At 43.4% G+C, this 18623-nt stretch overlaps 1 protein-coding gene across 9 annotated transcripts in view; it reads right to left on the reverse strand.

Moving 5' to 3' along the window:
* The window catches only part of ptprsb (protein tyrosine phosphatase receptor type Sb), a 101589-nt gene that overhangs the window by 59366 nt on the left and 23600 nt on the right, over positions 1-18623 (reverse strand). For all 9 annotated transcript variants that reach the window (XM_031806640.1, XM_031806635.1, XM_031806636.1 and 6 more), the window contains exons 4-5: positions 17257-17402; positions 16814-16955 (exon numbers count right to left, since the gene is read on the reverse strand). In XM_031806640.1, coding sequence (XP_031662500.1) covers positions 16814-16955; positions 17257-17402 — 288 coding nt within the window. The remainder of the gene's footprint in view (positions 1-16813; positions 16956-17256; positions 17403-18623) is intronic.

Raw genomic sequence — 18623 nt, forward strand, 5'->3', positions numbered from 1 at the left:
GGAAAATCAGCCAACAAGTGCTCAGCATATGTGGGAACTACTTCAAGACTGTTGGAATAGCATTCCACATGAAACTGGTTGAGAGAATGCCAAGAGTGTGCACAACTGTCATCAAGGCAAAGAGTGGCTACTTTGAAGAATTTCGAATATAAAATATATTTTTATTTGTTTAACATTTGTTTGCTTCCTACATGTGTTTAATTCGGGAGATGGTAACTCTTTAAACAACCGCTCTCGTGGTGCCCCAAATCCTAATTAGTTAATTGTTACATGATTAATTTAATTGGGTAACAATTAAACATAGTTTGTTGATTAGATAAATAACAGTCATCAGATTAATGAAAGTAATGTCATGACAAGGGAAAGAAATTCCACAAATTAACTTTTAACAAGGCACACTTGCTAATTGAAATGTATTGCAGGTGACTACCTTGTGAAGCTGGTTGAGAGAATGCCAAGAGTGTGCAAAGCTGCATCAAGGCAAAGGGTGGCTTCTTTGAAGAATCTCAAATATAAAATATATTTTGATTTGTTGAACACTTTTTTGTTATTTCGTATTTCTGATGTCTTCAATATTATTCTACAATGTAGAAAATAGTAAAAACAAAAAAACCTTGAATGAGTAGGTATATATGAGGTGTATATGAGTAGGCATATATTGTCCCAGCCTTCCTCTGATAGCTCTGGCTATATTCAGTTCATTTTCCCATTTTGCTTTAATATAAAGAGTTGAGTCTTTTGTAAAGGTTATCATGCCATGACAGAGTGAAGATATTGTCTTGAACATTGCCTGTTTATATGCATTTCAGATCACATTCCTTCATTTTTTAAATCATAGATACCTGGTTTAAAGTATGGATCAAACTCAAACCATTTATATATTCTGATTTCCTCTTCCAGTTTGTGTTGTTTCACCATCAGAGACCAGAGGTCTAGTGTAAATTATGATATATAAGGTTCAGTATTCCTGTTAATTAATGTCCGAAATGTTTCTTTATCCCCAGCTACAGACTGGATTAGGCGACCTTGAATGACAGGCTTAATATCTTTCTGAATAGCACTGTATTGTGAGTCACACCAACACAGCTAAGTAGTATCCCCCTCCCCTTGTCTTTAGGGAGCTGTGGAGTCAAATATCTAATCCTTGGTTTCCTGCCATCCCAAATGAACCATGATATTAACTTGTCTCACAGATTGAATTGTTTCAGGGGGACCTGTCGTAGCAGAACCAGAATTAGTTAGGCAACATTGATAAATAAGATGTTTTATCTACTTTCATAAATATGCCTATATGGGAAAAAGTTACTTGGTGCCCAGAGAGGGGAGAGGTCAGGCTTGTCTTCATATGTGAACGTATCTTTTAAACCATGTGAAGGGATGATTGAGGGGGAACCAATTATCTCTTGGCTCCACAATGTCTCTGTGCTAGTCACTCCCTACTTTTCCCATTGGGGGAAGAGTATGGCAGTGTCTGGAACCATTGTATGTCCCTTCTGATGTTGCCCTTATCTTGACCTAGAGACTCACTCTCCTCTCTGTGAGCTTGTCCAGGAGGGATGGTATTTGAGATGGGAATATCTAGACTTGACAATTGATATATGCCATTGGATGAGGTAATGTTTTGGTACTATGTTGTACCAAGAACGAGATAAGAACTTTGTTTAGGAGACCAAACTGAATGATAATGTATAGCTAATGTGGTCTGGCTATGGGATACTCCTCTCTCAAGTAAAAGTCTTCTTTTGTGCAGTTTTCCTAAGACCTGTGGTTCGTCATTGTGAGTTGGGAGGGGTGGATCTTTGCTATTAAAGATCTCAGTTGCCATTATGTTGACACTCTCAGAATTAATTTATAGACACTGAATTGATCTGAGAGTCAAAGGGCTATGGTGAAGCTCATATTATTAAAAGATGGAGTTTAAAGTATAACTCTGACTTGTGTGTGGTTTGTAACTCTCCTTATTTAGTAATACAGGAAATTTCCAGGACAGACCTCAACTGGTAAAGACTCCGGGGAGACTATTAATTTGAACTTTCTCTATTCTAGAGCTGAAATCTAAAGGGAGAAGGGACCATGTCTATTTATCTTTATGAATATTTCAGATAATTGGTTTATATTTTGTTATATATAGCTTTAAATTATCCTTTGTTAGGTTTACCCCTAGATATGTAACCTTTTCTGAATGTCAGTTGAAACCAAATGTATATTTTATTTCCTCTAATAGGGTGTAATTAAAGCATAGCATTTGTGTGTTGTGTACATGAAGTTTGTATCCTGAAAAATACCCATATGTTAGTTTTTGGAGGCAAGTGTTAGGGTCAGTCATGTGAACTAGCACATCATCAGCATATAAGGCAAATTTTATGCTCTTTTCCTCTGATGCCAATACCATGTAATTAATCATTTTGCCTTATTGCTTGAGCAAGGGGCTCAATATACTGTTCCTGAGTGGGACGGTGGTCTAAGTCACTGCATCTCAGTGCATAAGGCGTCACTACATTCCCTGGTACCAATCCAGGCTGTATCACATCTGGCTGTGATTGGGAGTCCCATAGGGTGGTGCACAATTGGCCCAGCATCCTCTGGTTTTGGCTGGGTTAGGCCGGCATTGTAAATAAGAATTTGTTCTTAATTGACTTGCCTAGTTAAATAAAGGTTAAATAAATAAAATAAAAATATATACACAAGGCAAATAACGCAGGTGAGGCGCAACATCCCTGATGCGTAAAATGATTTAATTTATCAGATGGCCATTCACTTGAATTCTACCTGTAGGCTCATGGTAAATGGTTTTAAAACATTGGATTGTGTCTTTTTTTAAGCCGAATCTCTCTAAAATGTGATATAAATGAGTCAAATTAACACGGTCAATTTCTGTATCTAAACTGACTAATAGTGCTTCTGAATTGTTTTCCTTAATCTGATTGATGACATGTAGAGATCTTCTGATGTTTTGGGTTTGATGGCCTCTAATAAACCCGGTTTGGTCCAACTCAATTAGATCCGGCATAAAGTCTCCTGATGCTATTCAAGATGTATAGTTTATAGTCATAATTCAGAATTGAGATTTCTCTATAATAATTACTGAAATGTTCTTTGTCTTTACCCTCTGTTGGTATGACAGTAATGATGGCTTCCTTTCATGAGGGAGGGGCTTCACCCTGGGTCCAATTAAATTAGGATAAAAGTAAAGGAATGAATTCTTCCCTATTTGGGGAGTTTTCTTCTCTGCAGATCCTTTGAAGCTCGGTCAGGTTGGATGGGGAGCGTGGCTGCACAGCTATTTTCAGAACTCTCCAGAGATTTTAGATCGGGTTCAATTCCAGGCTCTGACTGGGCCACTCAAGGTCGTTTCCAGACTTATCCCAAAGCCACTCCTGTGTTGTCTTGGCTGTGTGCTTAGGGTCGTTGGGCTGTTGAAAGGTGAATCCTCTCCCCTGTCTGAGGTCCTGAGCACTCTGGAGCAGGTTTTCGTTAAGGATCTCTCTGTACTTTGCTCAGTTCATCTTTCCCTCCATCCTGACACCACCATGCTTCACTGTAGGGATGGTGCCACGTTTCCTTCAGACATGATGCTTGGCATTCAGGCCAAAGAGTTCAATCTTGATTTCATCAGACTAGAGTTTCTCATAGTCTGAGAGTCTTTAGGTGACTTTTGGCAAACTCCAACCGGGCTGTCATGTGCCTTTTACTGGGGAGTGGCATCCGTCTGGCCACTATACCATAAAGGCCTGATTGGTGTAGTGCTGCAGAGATGGTTGTCCTTCTGGAAGGTTCTCCCATCACTACAGAGGAACTCTGGAGTTCTGTCAGAGTGACCCTCGGGTTCTTGGTCACTTCCCTGACTAAGGCCCTTCTCCCCCGATTGCTCAGTTTGGCTCTAGGAAGAGTCTTGCTGGTTCCAAACTTCTTTCATTTAAGAATGATAGAGGCCACTGTTCTTGGGGACCTTCAATGCTGCAGAAATGTTTTGGTGCCTCGACATAATCCTGTCTCGGAGCTCTACGGACAATTCCTTTGACATCATGGCTTGGTTTTTGCTCTGACAGGTGAGTGCCTTTCCGAAACATGTCCAATCAATTGAATTTACTACAGGTGGACTCCAATCAAATTGTAGAAACATCTCAAGGATGATCCGTGGAAACAGGATGCACCTGAGCTAAATTTCGAGTCTCATAATTAAGGGTCTGAATAATTATGTAAACAAGGTATTGCTGGTTTGTATTTTAAATAAATGTGCAAAAATGTCTAAAAAACTGTTTTCACTTTGTCATTATGGGGGAAAGTGTGTAGATTGATGATTTCTTATATTTATTTAATCTATTTTAGAATAGGCTGTAACGTAACAAAATGTGGAAAGGGGGAAGGTGTTTGAATACTTTCCAAATGCACTGTAACTCCATTCTTGTGGATTTTATTCTTATCCTTTTGTGTTACTATTTTATTTGTATCTTTAAACTGCATTGTTTAGCGCTCCTGAGCAAGAATTTCACAGTATAGTCTACACCAGTTGTATTTGGCGCAAAAATAAGTATTCTTGCGTTCTAACTACCCGCTATTCAAAGTGCTCTGAACAAATAAAGGGAATCATTCACAAACATAGGCACATTCGAAAGATCTGATGACCGTATCGGTAATGTGTTTTCGGACCCTCCCTTGGTCGTATTCTCACGGGGCAGAAATCTCAGAGATCAATTGGTAAACTCTGATTTAGATATCCCTGCACAATGTCTATTTGCTCCCATACTGGATGGAAACTACAAGTGTAATCGCTGTGCTCAATGCAATGGCACTTATAAATGTAGATCCTTCAAACACCCCCAAACAGGGAAACAGATCCCAATTAAAGGTGTTATCATGTGCTCCACTAAGGGAGTTATTTATCTTATAACTTGTCCTTGTGGTTAAAATTGTGTGGGTAAAATTAAAAATACAAATCTTGGAGCATTGTAGCACCATTGTAGCACCATTGTAGCACCATTGTAGCACCATTAGCTGCAAAAACACGGGGGTGTTCTAGTTCAATATTTCTATATTGGTGTTTTGTATGGTTCCCTTGGTCCGACTCTCATAACAACCGTGACAGAATATCCCACCAAGCAAGGACCAAGCAGTGTGATGGAGGTGAAGGAGTTTTGGACCTGGGAAGAAATAATGGGAGGTTGTGAGACCCTTCCTTGGAAGGAGACACCAATGAAGGTGGAAGGACAGCGACGACGCCGGGGACCACGGCCACAGAAACCCCAAGATTTTTTTTTTTGGGGGGGGGGGGCACGAGGAGTGGAAGAGCGGAAGTGGAAGTCCTGTGCCAGCTCCCCGCACTCTCCCTGAAGTGCGTGTCACCAGTCCGGTGCCACCTGTGCCGGCTCCACGCACCAGGCCTCCAGTGCGTCTCCCCAGCCCGGTACTTCCGGTGCCAGCTCCAAGGCCGGAGACTTCCTCTGCACGGTGTCCAGTCCCGCTCCAAGGCCGGAGCCTTCCTCTGTGCCGGTGCCCAGTCCAGGAACGGCGTTCAGCCCGGCGCCATGGCCCGGAGCCTTCCTCTGCGCCGGTGCCCAGTCCAGGCATGGCGTTCAGGCACGGCGGCCATGGTCTGATCCGGGGTCCAGGGGGGGGCTACGACCCACACCGGAGCTGCCACTAGTCACCGCCCCCTAATTAGGTTATTAAATTATTGCATCTGAGCTCCTAGAGTGTGTCAAATATTTGGCGCACATGACATTATTTAGTTTTTTATTTGATTTAGCTATTGTTTGCATTCAAGACCAGGTTGTTTTTATTGATCTCAGTTTGTCACTGTCAGAGTAGCCATTCATTTTGGTCATTTCTGTGTTATTAAAAAATACATTGTTAATTTTTATACCATCCTATCATGTAAACTACACCGAATTGCATGAAATGCGTTTATCAAAGGCAAAAAATGTCCAGACCCTGCTAAAAGATTTCCCCCATGTGTGGAAATCCTAAAAACACGTCTGCTGAACAGTGCAAATGCGATTATAGGTGCATGCAACGTAGATCAAATAAATAAACCTAACCTACTGTACCTACCGCCATGATACTGCCATGATATGATAGCACCTTGGTCATGTTTTAAACCAATGCATGATTCATCAGACACACACACTCCACAAATCAATGTCTATCCCACGTTGGTTCAATGTCATTTCACATGAAAACAACGTTGATTCAACCAGTGTGTGCCCAGTGGGCTGCTTCCGCTGGTTATTTTTCACCCAATGCCTGTTAGAATAAAAATGTATAGGACACTAGAACATTTCAGGGATTTTTCTGCCATAGAAACCCTTGGGCAGAGGGCCTCCCGAGTGGCACTGCATCCCAGTGCTAGAGGAGTCCCTACAGACTGTGGTTAGATCATGGGTTGTATCACAACTGGCTGTGATGGGGAGTCCCATAGGGCGGCGCACAGTTGGCCCAGCATCGTCAGGGTAAGGGGAGGGTTTGGCCAGGGGGCTTTACTTGGCACACCTCGTGGCGGGCCTGCAGGCTGACCTCGCTCGTCAGGTGAATGGTGTTTCCTCTGACACATTGGTGCGGCTGGGTTCTGGGTTAAGCGGGCAGGTGTTAAGAAGCACGGTTTGGTAGGTCATGTTTTGGAGGATGCGTGACATGACCTTCGCCTCTTGAGCCCATTGAGGAGTTGTAGCGTTGAGACAGGATCAAAACTGGGGGTGAAAATAAATAAATAAATAAACCCTTGGGTGGCCTGCCTAAGCGTTGTTTCGTGATGCATAAAAAAAATCTAGATATATAATTTTGGGGGTTGAAATAAATTTTCTGGATTGAAAAATGCTTTCAGTGTAAACTTAAATGACTACAACCAAATTTAAAGTATGTAGAAAAGATAATGGACCTATCACTTTTTTAATAATCTTTGAGATTTAACAATCACTAAAATAAAATCTAAACAGTCAGGGGAATAGAAATTTACCACAACAATACATTCACCAGTATTGATTTTGTTATTAAGTCGGAGAAAAATAACAGCATTAGCCATGGCAAAATGCATAGAATTGCAGGAAATTATCTTTAAACTGCAAAATGTTCTCTCAGCTACATGGCAGAATTAGTCAAATTCCTGGAAATTAGCTATAGCTCTCAGCTACATGGAAAAATGTGTAGAATTGCAGGAATGTATCTTGGCTCCATGGAGAAATTCAGAGAATCGCAGGAAATTGGCTTAAAAACTTGCTGACCGTACCCATTGCCATGGCCACCATCATCCAGAAAAAACTTGCATTTTGCAAGGACTTGAAAGTGTCTGTGTGTGTGTGTGTGTGTGTGTGTGTGTGTGTGTGTGTATGCGTGCGACAGCAGTATTTCAGTGAGAAATTATGGCCAATGTTTTTCTCCTGGGGTTCTGTTACGAGGCTAGCAGCTATAATCCTAGTGTTTGCACAGCGACGCATACATGGTGCTACAGCCAGGATATGGCACGCACACACACACACACACACACACACACACACACACACACACACACACACACACACACACACACACACACACACACACACACACACACACACACACACACACACACACACATTGTATTTCCCAGAAACAAACTCAGCACCAGGGTTTAGGACCCCTCTATCACCTTCATCTAAAATAAATATCTTACTTAGTTTCAATGGAAAATGAGCCCGCCTAAGAACAAACCTAGGGTAAACCCTGAATGACTATGATCCTTCCCCACTTAGGTACGATTTAACTGTCATCTGGGGTAATTCTCTACCTCCTAGTGTTGACATAAAAGAGCCTAAAGAGATTTAGGGAAACACTTTAAATGATAATGTCCCTTTTATGGTAATGGGCCTCGACATGATGCTCTGAGTCTTTACTGTCCGACTGTATATCTATCTGTCTACAACCCGCCCCCTCCCCACCCCGTCTTAGCCCCTACTGCTACAGATAACACATGCCGACATGCACATATTAATAGCATATTATGTTGCCACATACTGACTCAATTGAAATTGAAATCGGTCTGCACACATAACACGTTAGTCTCGTGGAACCAAACAAGTGGTGTCTGCCGCGTGCAAGATTAATAACACAAGCATCTGAATCTCTATAGTATCAATTTAATGGTTTGGTGCTTGCAGTCCTGAATGCTGCATCAGGGACCTCTGCATCCCAATAAGGAACACTCTGGGGGAATCACTTTTAACATCACTTTTACCAACACATCTCCTGCACCACAAGAGGCTCTAACACTGTGGAGCACTTATTCTCTACCCACAGAAATGCATAGAAGACCGTCCCTTGCCCTCCCTTCGGCAAATCTAGTGCAGAAGTGGTCTGACAAAGCGGAAGCTAAGCTACAAGACAGCCTCACTAGCACAGACTGTAATATGTTTAATGATTCATCCGATAACACTGAAGGGTTTACCACATCAGTCACAGGTTTCAGCAATAAGTGCATTGACGACGTCATCCCACACAGTGACCATACATACGTACCCAAACCAAAAGCCATGGATAACAGGCAGTGTCCGCACCGGCCTAAAGGCTAGAGCTACTTCTTTCAAGAAACAGGACACGGACATGAATGCTTACAAGAAAGGCCACTACGACCTCCAACGTCAATATAGGACTAAGATACAATCCTACTACACCGGCTCCGACGCTCGTCGGATGTGGAAGGGTTTGCAGACTATTACGGATTACAAAAGGAAACCCAGCCGTAAATTGCCCAGTGATGCAAACCTCCCAGATGAGCTAAATGCCTTCTATGCTCGCGTCGAGGCAAACAACACTGAGCCAGGCATGAGAGCCTGTGTGATTTTGCTCTCCGTTAAGACTTTTAAACAGGTTAACACTCACAAGGTCGCTGGGCCTATTGGAATACCAGGTCGCATTCTCAGAGCATGCGCAGACCAGCTGGCAAATCTCTTCACAGACATTTTCAACATCTCCTTGTCCCAGTCTATAGACGACCACTGTCCCTGTTATAAGAACTCACAGGTAACCTGCCTAAACAACTATTGTCCCATAGCACTCACATCTGTAACCATGAAATGCATTGAAAGGCTGGTCATGGAGGACATCAACACCACCATCCCAGACATCCGGGACCCACTCCAATTTGCATACCGTCCCAATAGATCAACAGATGACACAATCTCTATTGCACTCCACACTGCTCTCTCCCACCTGGACAAGAGGAATACCTATGTGAGAATGCTGTTCATTGACTACAGGTCAAGCTAATCACCAAGCTCGGGACACTGGGACTGAACATCTCCCTCTGCAACTTTCTGACAGGACGCCCCCAGGTAGTGAGGGTAGTTAACAACACATGCTGATCCTCAACACGGGGGCCACTCAGGGGTGTGTGCTTAGTCCCCTCCTGTACTCACTGTTCACCCACAACAGCATGACTCCAACACCATCATCAAGTTTGCTGACGGCACAACAATAATAATACAGCCTACAGGGAGGAGGTTGGTGACCTGGCAGTGTGGACAGAGTCCACAATGCCAGGACAACAACCTCTCACTCAGTGTCAGCAAGACAAAGGAGCTGATCGTGGACTACAGGAAACGGAGGAGCAAGTACGCGCCCATCCACATCGGCGGGGCTGTAGTGGAGCGGGTCGAGAGCTTCAAGCTCCTTGGTGTCCACATTACTAAGGACTTAACATGGTCCCTTCACACCAGCACAGTCGTGAAGAAGGCGCCTCTTCCCCCTCAGGAGGTTGAAAAGAATTGGCATGGCCCCTCAGATCCTCAAAAAGTTATACAGCTGCACCTTTGAGAGCATCATCAGCAGCTGCATCACTGTTTGGTGTGGCAACTACACCTCCCTCGATCGCAAGGCGCTACAGGGGCCAAGCTCCATGCCATCCAGGACCTCTATACCAGGCGGTATCAGAGGAAGGCCCGAAAAAAAAGCCGCCCAAGCCATAGACTGTTCATTCTGTTACTGCACACCAAGCGGTACCGAAGAGCCATATCTGGGACCAAAAGGCACCTGAACAGCTTCTACCCCCAAGCCATAAGACTGCCGAACAGTTAATCAAACGGCTACTCAGGCTATTGCATTGACCTTTTTTTGCACTGAGTCTCTTACACTGACGAAACTCCAACGCACAGAGACACAAACAGACACACACACACACACACACACACACACACAGACAGACACACTTTCACACTGTCCACATCCGCCGCTGCTACTCCGTATATTATCTATCCTGATTGCCTAGTCACTTTTACCTAAAGTACATCTACTGCACATATTACCTCGATTACCTCAACTGCCTCATACCTCTGCACATTGACTGGGTACCGGTACTCCTTGTATATAGCCTTGTCGTTGTTATGTATTGTGCTACTATTTTCTATTTTTATTTGGTAATTTGTTTCGTAATTTTAACTCTGCATTGTTGAGAACTAAGCATTTCATGGTCAAGTCTACACCTGTTGTATCCGACGCATGGGACAAATACAATTGGATTTGATTCTACTTGATCAGACAGTCTATCATAGTCATAGCATATTTGTCATAGTGGTAGAAAATCATTCTCTAACACCCTTCTTCCTAGACCCCTTTTTCTGAAAATGGGGCAGTGGGAGGTGTTGGTAATCATGGTTTAGCACACACACACACATACACACACACACACACACACACACACACACACACACACACACACACACACACACACACACACACATTACTGCAGTGATGAGAATCCCTCGCCCACCGGAGGTTTAAAACACGCAGAACTGCAGATACTAAAACCTCCCCTAGGCTAGGCTACAAAACCGCAGTGTCCGGAGGGAGAGAGAGAGGGGTGGGAAGAGGAATACATATAGAAAGATATGGTATACTGTACTTTGGTAGAGCTAGCTAGATGGAGAGAGAGAGAGAGAGTGATGGCGAGAGATGTAGCGAAGGAGAGAGAGGGAGGTGTGAGTGTCTAAATGAGATATCTCCTCTGCCCGACCCCAGTTACCCCAGCATACCCTTTCCTCCATCAGCAGTCAGGCTGAGGAGTAGCTCACTCCTGTGGCCAACAACAAGGCTTCTGTGGAGTAAATCTCGTAGGGAGACAGAGAGTACTGAGTGGCCAACCATTACAAAAAGATGCTACTCTGCATGATCTTATAAAGTCTTATGTGGCTTTATAAGAGAACTGTAAATGTAACCCATATCCCACCCACCCAGGGACAGATCATAAACCCTGGGGCTTTATTTATACAATTAAAACACATTTCATGCAATTCTATATCATTTACATGACAGAATAATATTTTTTAATACCATACAAATAACCAAAATGAGTGGCTACTCTGATCAATCTGGTATTGAATTCAAACAAACAATAGCCCAGGCCAATAAATCAACACACAGATTGTACAATATTAGGAGGATATACAGTGCCTTTGGAAAGTATTCAGAGTCCTTGACTTTTTCCACATTTTGCTAGGTTGAAAAACAAATGATCGTCCCACTAAGAGCACACCAGATGGGATGGCATATCGCTGCAGAATGCTGTGGTAAGCCATGCTGATTAAGTGTGTCTTGAATTCTAAATAAATCACTGCCAGTGTCACCAGTAAAGCACCCCCATACCATCACACCTCCTCCTCCATGCTTCACGGTGGGAACCACACATGTGGAGATCATCCGATCACCCACTCTGCGTCTCACAAAGACACTTCTTCTTACTGGTGTCCTTTAGTAGTGGTTTCTTTCACCATCGTTACACGCACCTGCACGTCATCAGACGCACCTAGACTCCATCACCTCCTTGATTACCTGCCCTATATAAATCACTCCCTTTGGTTCCTTCCCCAGGCGTCATTGTTTCTGTTTCAGTTTCCTGTCTGTGCGTTGTTCGTGTTTCTTGTTTTGTTCATTTGTTTATTAAATTATGCACTGCCTGAACTTGCTTCCCGACCCCCAGTGCACACATTACAGAATGACGCCTCACCAAAGGGAAGCATCAGGGGGTGTTTTTTATTTGTCTTTTTTTGTGTTGGAGGTGATGTTGGGTCCGGGTGTCCGAACCGGAGCTACCTGGGAGGCCTCAGCAGGTTTGTCAGGTTCCCCTGCCTCAGCTGGCTCGACAGGCTGCGATTCCTCAGCGGTTTCGATAGGCTCCCATGCTTCAGCAGGCTCAATAGGCTCCCATGCCTCAGCTGGTGAACATGTTCCCGTGCCTCGACCGAGGCAACCGGGGAGGTCTCAGCCGGCTCATCAGGCACTCACACCTCAGCTGGGTTGTCAGTTTTCTGCACCTCGGCTAGGCAACCGGTTCATTCCGGAATCCCCGGGATCATCCCTTTGGTTGGCGTCCTGCGTCTGGAGCCGAACGCCCCGGGGAAGGGGATACCATCACGTATGCTCTCTCTGGCGCTCTAGGTCACCATTCTTCCACGTCTCAGCCGGACTGACAGGTTTCCCGCGCCTCAGCAGAGGTGACCATTCCGCTCCTGATCCCGAGATTGTCATTTTGGATCGGTGTCCTGCGGCTGGGAGGGGAGGGGGTACTGTCACGTGTGTTCCCTCTCTGGCCTCTAGGTCACCAGGCTGCTCGTTATGGCGCACACCTGTCACCATCGTTCGTAACGCGCACCTGCAAGTCAGACTCACCTGGACTCCTTCATCTCCTTGATTACCTGCCCTATATATGTCACTCCCTTTGTTTCCTTCCCCAGGCGTCATTGTTTCTGTTTGTTTCCTGTCTGTGCGCTGTTCGTGTTTCTTGTTTTGTTCAATTGTTTATTAAATTATGCACTGCCTGAACTTGCTTCCCGACTCCCAGCGCACACATTACAGTCTGTTACTTGAACTCTGTGAAGCATTTATTTGGGCTGCAATCTGAGGTGCAATTAACTTTAATGAACTTATCCTCTGCAGCAGAGGTAACTCTGGGTCTTTCTTTCCTGTGGCGATCCTCATGAGAGCCAGTTCCATCATCGCGATTGATGGTTTTTTGCGACTGCACTTGAAGAAGTTCTTGAAATATTACAGATTGACTGACCTTCATGTCTTCAAGTAATGATGGACTGTCATTTCTCTTTGCTTATTTGAGCTGTTCTCGCCATAATATGGCCTTGGTCTTACCAAATAGGGCTATCTTCTGTATACCACACCTACCTTGTCACAACACAACTGATGGCTCAAACGCATTAAGAAGGAAATCAATTCCGCAAATTAGATTTTAACAAGGCACACCTGTTAATTGAAATGCATTCCAACTGAAGCTGACCTCATGAAGCTGGTAGAGAGAATGCCAAGAGTGTGCAAAGCTGTCATCAAGGCAAAGGGTGGCTACTTTGAAGAATCTCAAATATAAAATATATTTTGATTTGTTGAACACTTTTTTGGTTACTACATGATTCCATATGTGTTATTTCATAATGTTGATGTGGTCACTATTATTCTACAATGTAGAAAATAGTACAAATACAGAAAAACCCTTGAATGAGTAGGTGTGTCCAAACTTTTGACTGGTACTGTATATATATATATATATATATATATATATATATATATATATATATATATATATATATATATATATATATATAAAGATTGCCTCTTGGGCCCAGCCCCTGACTCACACAATTGACCAGTAACATTGATTTATTATGCATTTTATTTTTTTATTTTGTATTAATCAGTTACCCTATCAAGGCAGGGCCCCTCAGTTACCCACGTGGGCCCCCCTACCCCCCCCCCCCCTTCTGATGATTATCAGAGCGGCAGCAGCAGACTGTCTACACTCATTGACAGCAGGATCCTGAGTCCTTCTGTGGTAGGCGGTTGAAGCATATATATATATCTATATCTATATACAAATATGCATTATTATTTCATTATTTAAGTCTATGGTGCAGTCAAGGTCTTGGAATCAGATTGCAAAGTATCATCGAATGTAAGTCTACACCTCTGTCCACATAAGGGGCTTAAGTTCAAATTCAAATTCAGAATATACACAGCTCTATTGAGGAAAAAAAACTTATGATTTAATGTCTCACACATACACACTCACGCACGCAAGCACGCACACACACACACACCACACTGAAGGGCTATAGGGTTTATGTAGTAATGTCCCACAGACACAGAGTTGGGGGGGGGGGGTTGGGTGTGTATGTATAGTGATGACAGGCCTGTGAACAGATGGACAGGAGGCTATTCCCCAGGCTACCAGCCTTCTGCTGAATACCACAAGCCTGCCAAATCTACCCCTCCCTCCTTCACTCCTCATTATTTTCTTCTATACCTCCTCTCTTATTTCTCTCTCCTCCGCTCCTTCTCCTGCTGTGTCACTACTCGCCCTCCTCCCCCACTGAGTCCCCGTCCATCTTTCCCTATATCCCCTCTCTCTCCTCCCTACATCCTCCCGTAAATCCCTCCCTCAATCCCTCCATCCCTCTCTTCCTCGTCTTCCCTCCTGCAGAACTGGGTCCCTGTCCAAGCCCAGTTCTAATCCTCTGCTTTCCCATGTAAAAAGGAGTCGTTATCCCATCCATCCCGCTTCTCCATCCCGCTCTCTCTCTCTCTCCCTCCCTCCATCCCCCTCTCCTGTGTTGGGCCTAAGCCCAGTCCACAGCTCCTAGGCTTACAGCCAGACTCAGCTACATTAGATTCACACCATCTCAGTCTGGGAACCGAACAAATTAAGTGATTATGAGAGCGAAGCTGTAGTCTAAATCACATGCTAACTGGTCCTCAACACAGCCAAATCACACTAACTCTCAGGCTAAAAAAGAACAGCTCCTTCTGTCCTGCTATAGAAGGGTGTAAGCAGGGTGTTTGTCACGTCTTGTGTTGAGAGGGAAGGGAACAAAGGGAGAGACTGTGTAAGCAGTTGTGTGAGCAGGTGTGTGAATGTGTGTGCAAGATGTGTGTGCTTAAAATAGACAGTATTACAGTTTTATTTCAATTGTAACAAGCATTGGTCAATACTAAAGCCACTTTTTCAAAAAGCTTCACAGTCTGCATTACCAATGTGCATCTTGGCCAAACAGTTAATCTCACCTCCAAAACTCACTCAAAACCACCAAAACACTTCATACATGTCTCAAAATAAGCTTGTTCGACCATAACACTGGCAAGAGTTCTCACTCAGAAGGCATACACCGTCACTCATAACACACTGACCTTGAAAACACTAACAGGGAGCATTACATGAATTATGAACTTCTCACTGAAGTTTGAATGATTCTTCACAGACATCAGTATTTCATTGTAGAATAAAAATAACATCTTTTCACTTTGACTGTACTGAAGTATAGTATAACAAGAATAAATCAGAAATGCAGCAATTTTCTTCAATATAGACTTTATTTCTATATCTTTGTATATTGTAACGGCAGATTTCCTCCTCGGACCAAGATGCGGCGTGGTAAAGTGTTCATGACAATTTTAATAAGAAAAGCACTTAACACTATGAAATTCAAAAACAATAAACTAATACGTGAAATAACCAAACAGAAACAGTCCCATGTGGCACAAACACTGACACAGGAAACAAACACCCACAAACCTACAGTGAAACCCAGGCTACCTAAGTATGATTCTCAATCAGAGACAACTAACGACACCTGCCTCTGATTGAGAACCATACTAGGCCGAACACAGAAATAGAAAAACATAGAAACACAAAACATAGACTGCCCACCCCAACTCACGCCCTGACCGTACTAAATAACGACAAAACAAAGGAAAATAAAGGTCAGAACGTGACACATATAGTAATTTACTTGTGAAAAATAAAAAGCTGAGAAAAAAAACCTAATTCCTGAAATTCCAGGGCGGCAATAATAATTACAAAAAAAAACATCAACAAAATGTATAGTATAATCACTCGTACTGTACAGTACTGTGAGGGTTCTAGTTCTCCCTCTCTCCTGCATTTGGCCACAAGTTCTCATCAACATCACATCTTATGTCTTCTCTGGCGATGCATCTTGTAAAGTGTCTTCTGGAATGTCTAATCCAACCCTGCCGCTCTTCTCTCCCCAACAACCTGTCTTCCTTGATCCAAGTTTCCAAACTAAATTATTACGAAGCCGTCCTCTTTTGTCTGTTTGGTAACGAGACTAAATCCAGGACACTTGTGTCGGCTTTCAGCTGAAATTGCAATCAGCTGTGTTTGGAATGATTATATATTCTGCTGAGATTTTCTATATATTTCAATCTGGTTACTGCAGACATGCACGACATTTGCAATCATTCTGTTTTGAATGTGTGTTTTAACAGTTTTGGAAACAGTGTGTTAGCATTTGAAAACATGTGCTGCAAATATATAGTTTTGCAGGTGGCGGAGTACGAATGACAAAAGGGTTCATGGATTTCGGAGAATGTGGTCATTGAATGCATTTTGTGTGAAAACAATGAAAAAGGATTCACAGTTTGGGTCCACATACACTTCTGTTTCACTGACTGTAGCCACAAGGCTACTTTTACCAATGCATGTTAGCAATTGTACTGTAATGAAGATGGTCATAAAGAGGAACTCAGTCGCACACGCACACACAGTCCTGTTTAAATAACCTTGTAGGCACACACAATTTATAACCATTAGAAATCCTATTTTCCCTAACCCTAACCCTTACCCTAATTTTACCCTTAACCCTAAACCTAAATCCTAAAACTAACCGTAACTCCAAAACCTAAATCTAACCCTAATTCTACCTTAACCCTAAACCCCCTAGAAATAGCATTGTCCACAGTTGGTAAAATGTTTGTTTGTTTCCTATTCTTGTGGACACACACACACACACACACACACACACACACACACACACACACACACACTCACCTCGTATGATGGCTAGCTTGGCGGTGGTGGCCACTTCTCCCTCAGTGTTGCGGGCCACACACTCATAGACATTCTCATCCCGGGGGGCCCTGAGAGGCTGGATCCTCAGCACTGCCCCTGCTCCATCATCAAACTCTATCGTCTAGGGGAGAGGAGGAGATAGGAAACAGTCAGGAAACAGAAAGTGGAGAAACAGTCAGGAACCGTTTGGAATGAGGGGGAAAACAAGAGGAGACAGAAACCAGGACAAAGAACCAGGAAGAGACAGAAACCAGGTGAGTAACCAGGAAGGAGACCAATTGGGAACGAAAGGAAAAGGCCAGTGTTCAGGGGAATAAAAACAAGGAGAGAAGAGCAGGTCTAACAAGTAACAAAACAAAACCCCTAAAAATTGCTAATAGACAAATATGATCTTTACAGAGTGGAGAATGGAGTGAGCTCACCTCTATCCGTTGGGAGTTGACCTTCTTGCCTTTCTTGTTCCAGTTGACCATGGGCTTGGGGTCACCTGACGCCTGGCACACAAACGAGGCCACGCCTCCCGACACCCCAATCTGGTCTCCGGGAATCTTGGTAAACTTGGGCGCCGCTGGGATAGACAGACAATTCAAATCAATTAAAACTTTATTGTCCTCATAGGGAAATTCTGTAGCCAGGAGTCCAAGACATAATGCAGTTCAGAAAACAAGCATCCATAAGCAGATAGATAGACAGACACATCCAAATGATTAAACATTAATTTAGAATGATGGTACTAAAAAGATTTTGCTTAATATTTTCCCCATGTAAATATACATTAATCATAATTTACATTTTAGCAGATGCTCTTATCCAGAGCAACTTACAGCAGTAAGTGCATACATTTTTATACTTGGTCCCCTGTGGGAATTGAACCCACAACCCTGGCATTGCAAGCACAATTCTCTACCAACTGATCTACCCAAAGATAGACAGCTCTCTCTCAAGAGATGCTAACTAGCACAAAGCCGTGGACAAGAAGAGAGATACATGACATCACTGAGTCGTGATGGACATGGTGATTGGCCGCTAAGTACAGTTCACTTCCTGGCTATCATTTAGAGGACATAACCAAGGACTTCCTGTGTGTCATCTATAAAAGATGTGCTTCAGCTTCACAGGAGAAGGTTTTTTCACTACCCTGGGCCACGCTACTCCACTATGCAGCACAGATTGGGTGGGTGCTACATGGGTGTATGAAAAGGTGTCGTGGAAATTCACAGCAGATAATTGGCTTTAATGTATTAATATCACACATACCCTTTTCAGCCTCTGCAGTAAATTACAATGAAACAAGGAGACCATTTTGAGTAAAAGGATTTAAGGATTGCATTAGTACATACATTTGGCTTTTCATTTATACTCTTTATGTTTCTAAAGTCCAGTTCTAACAGACAAGACAGTTGTATGCAGTTTTAGAACACAGTGTGCTTGATCTGAACGGTCTAGTTTTAGAACGTGCCATGTCGGCTAGAGTTTCCGAAATGCAGTAATGCTTATTACTAACAGCAAATAAAAATCTATTTCAGGCACAAAAATTCCATAATCTTGTCAAGCTACTTCATACACTTTTCTCTCCTATTTCTCGCACACGGTCTCATACTGTCCCTCCCTCCCTATGTCTCTCTGCCCATCTTAGAATGTCAGACTCTTCTTCGGCAAGCCCAGAGTTCTATCCCTCTGTGTCTGTTACCATGGCAGCCAGCTTAACTCCTCCTCAGTGGCGGAATCAGTTCTATCCATCAGGGCAAAGCCGGCCTGACCCTCACCATAACAACCTCCCTCTTACCGC

Source organism: Oncorhynchus kisutch, linkage group LG27 (assembly GCF_002021735.2).
Source record: "Oncorhynchus kisutch isolate 150728-3 linkage group LG27, Okis_V2, whole genome shotgun sequence".
Classification (NCBI taxonomy): Eukaryota; Metazoa; Chordata; class Actinopteri; order Salmoniformes; family Salmonidae; genus Oncorhynchus; species Oncorhynchus kisutch.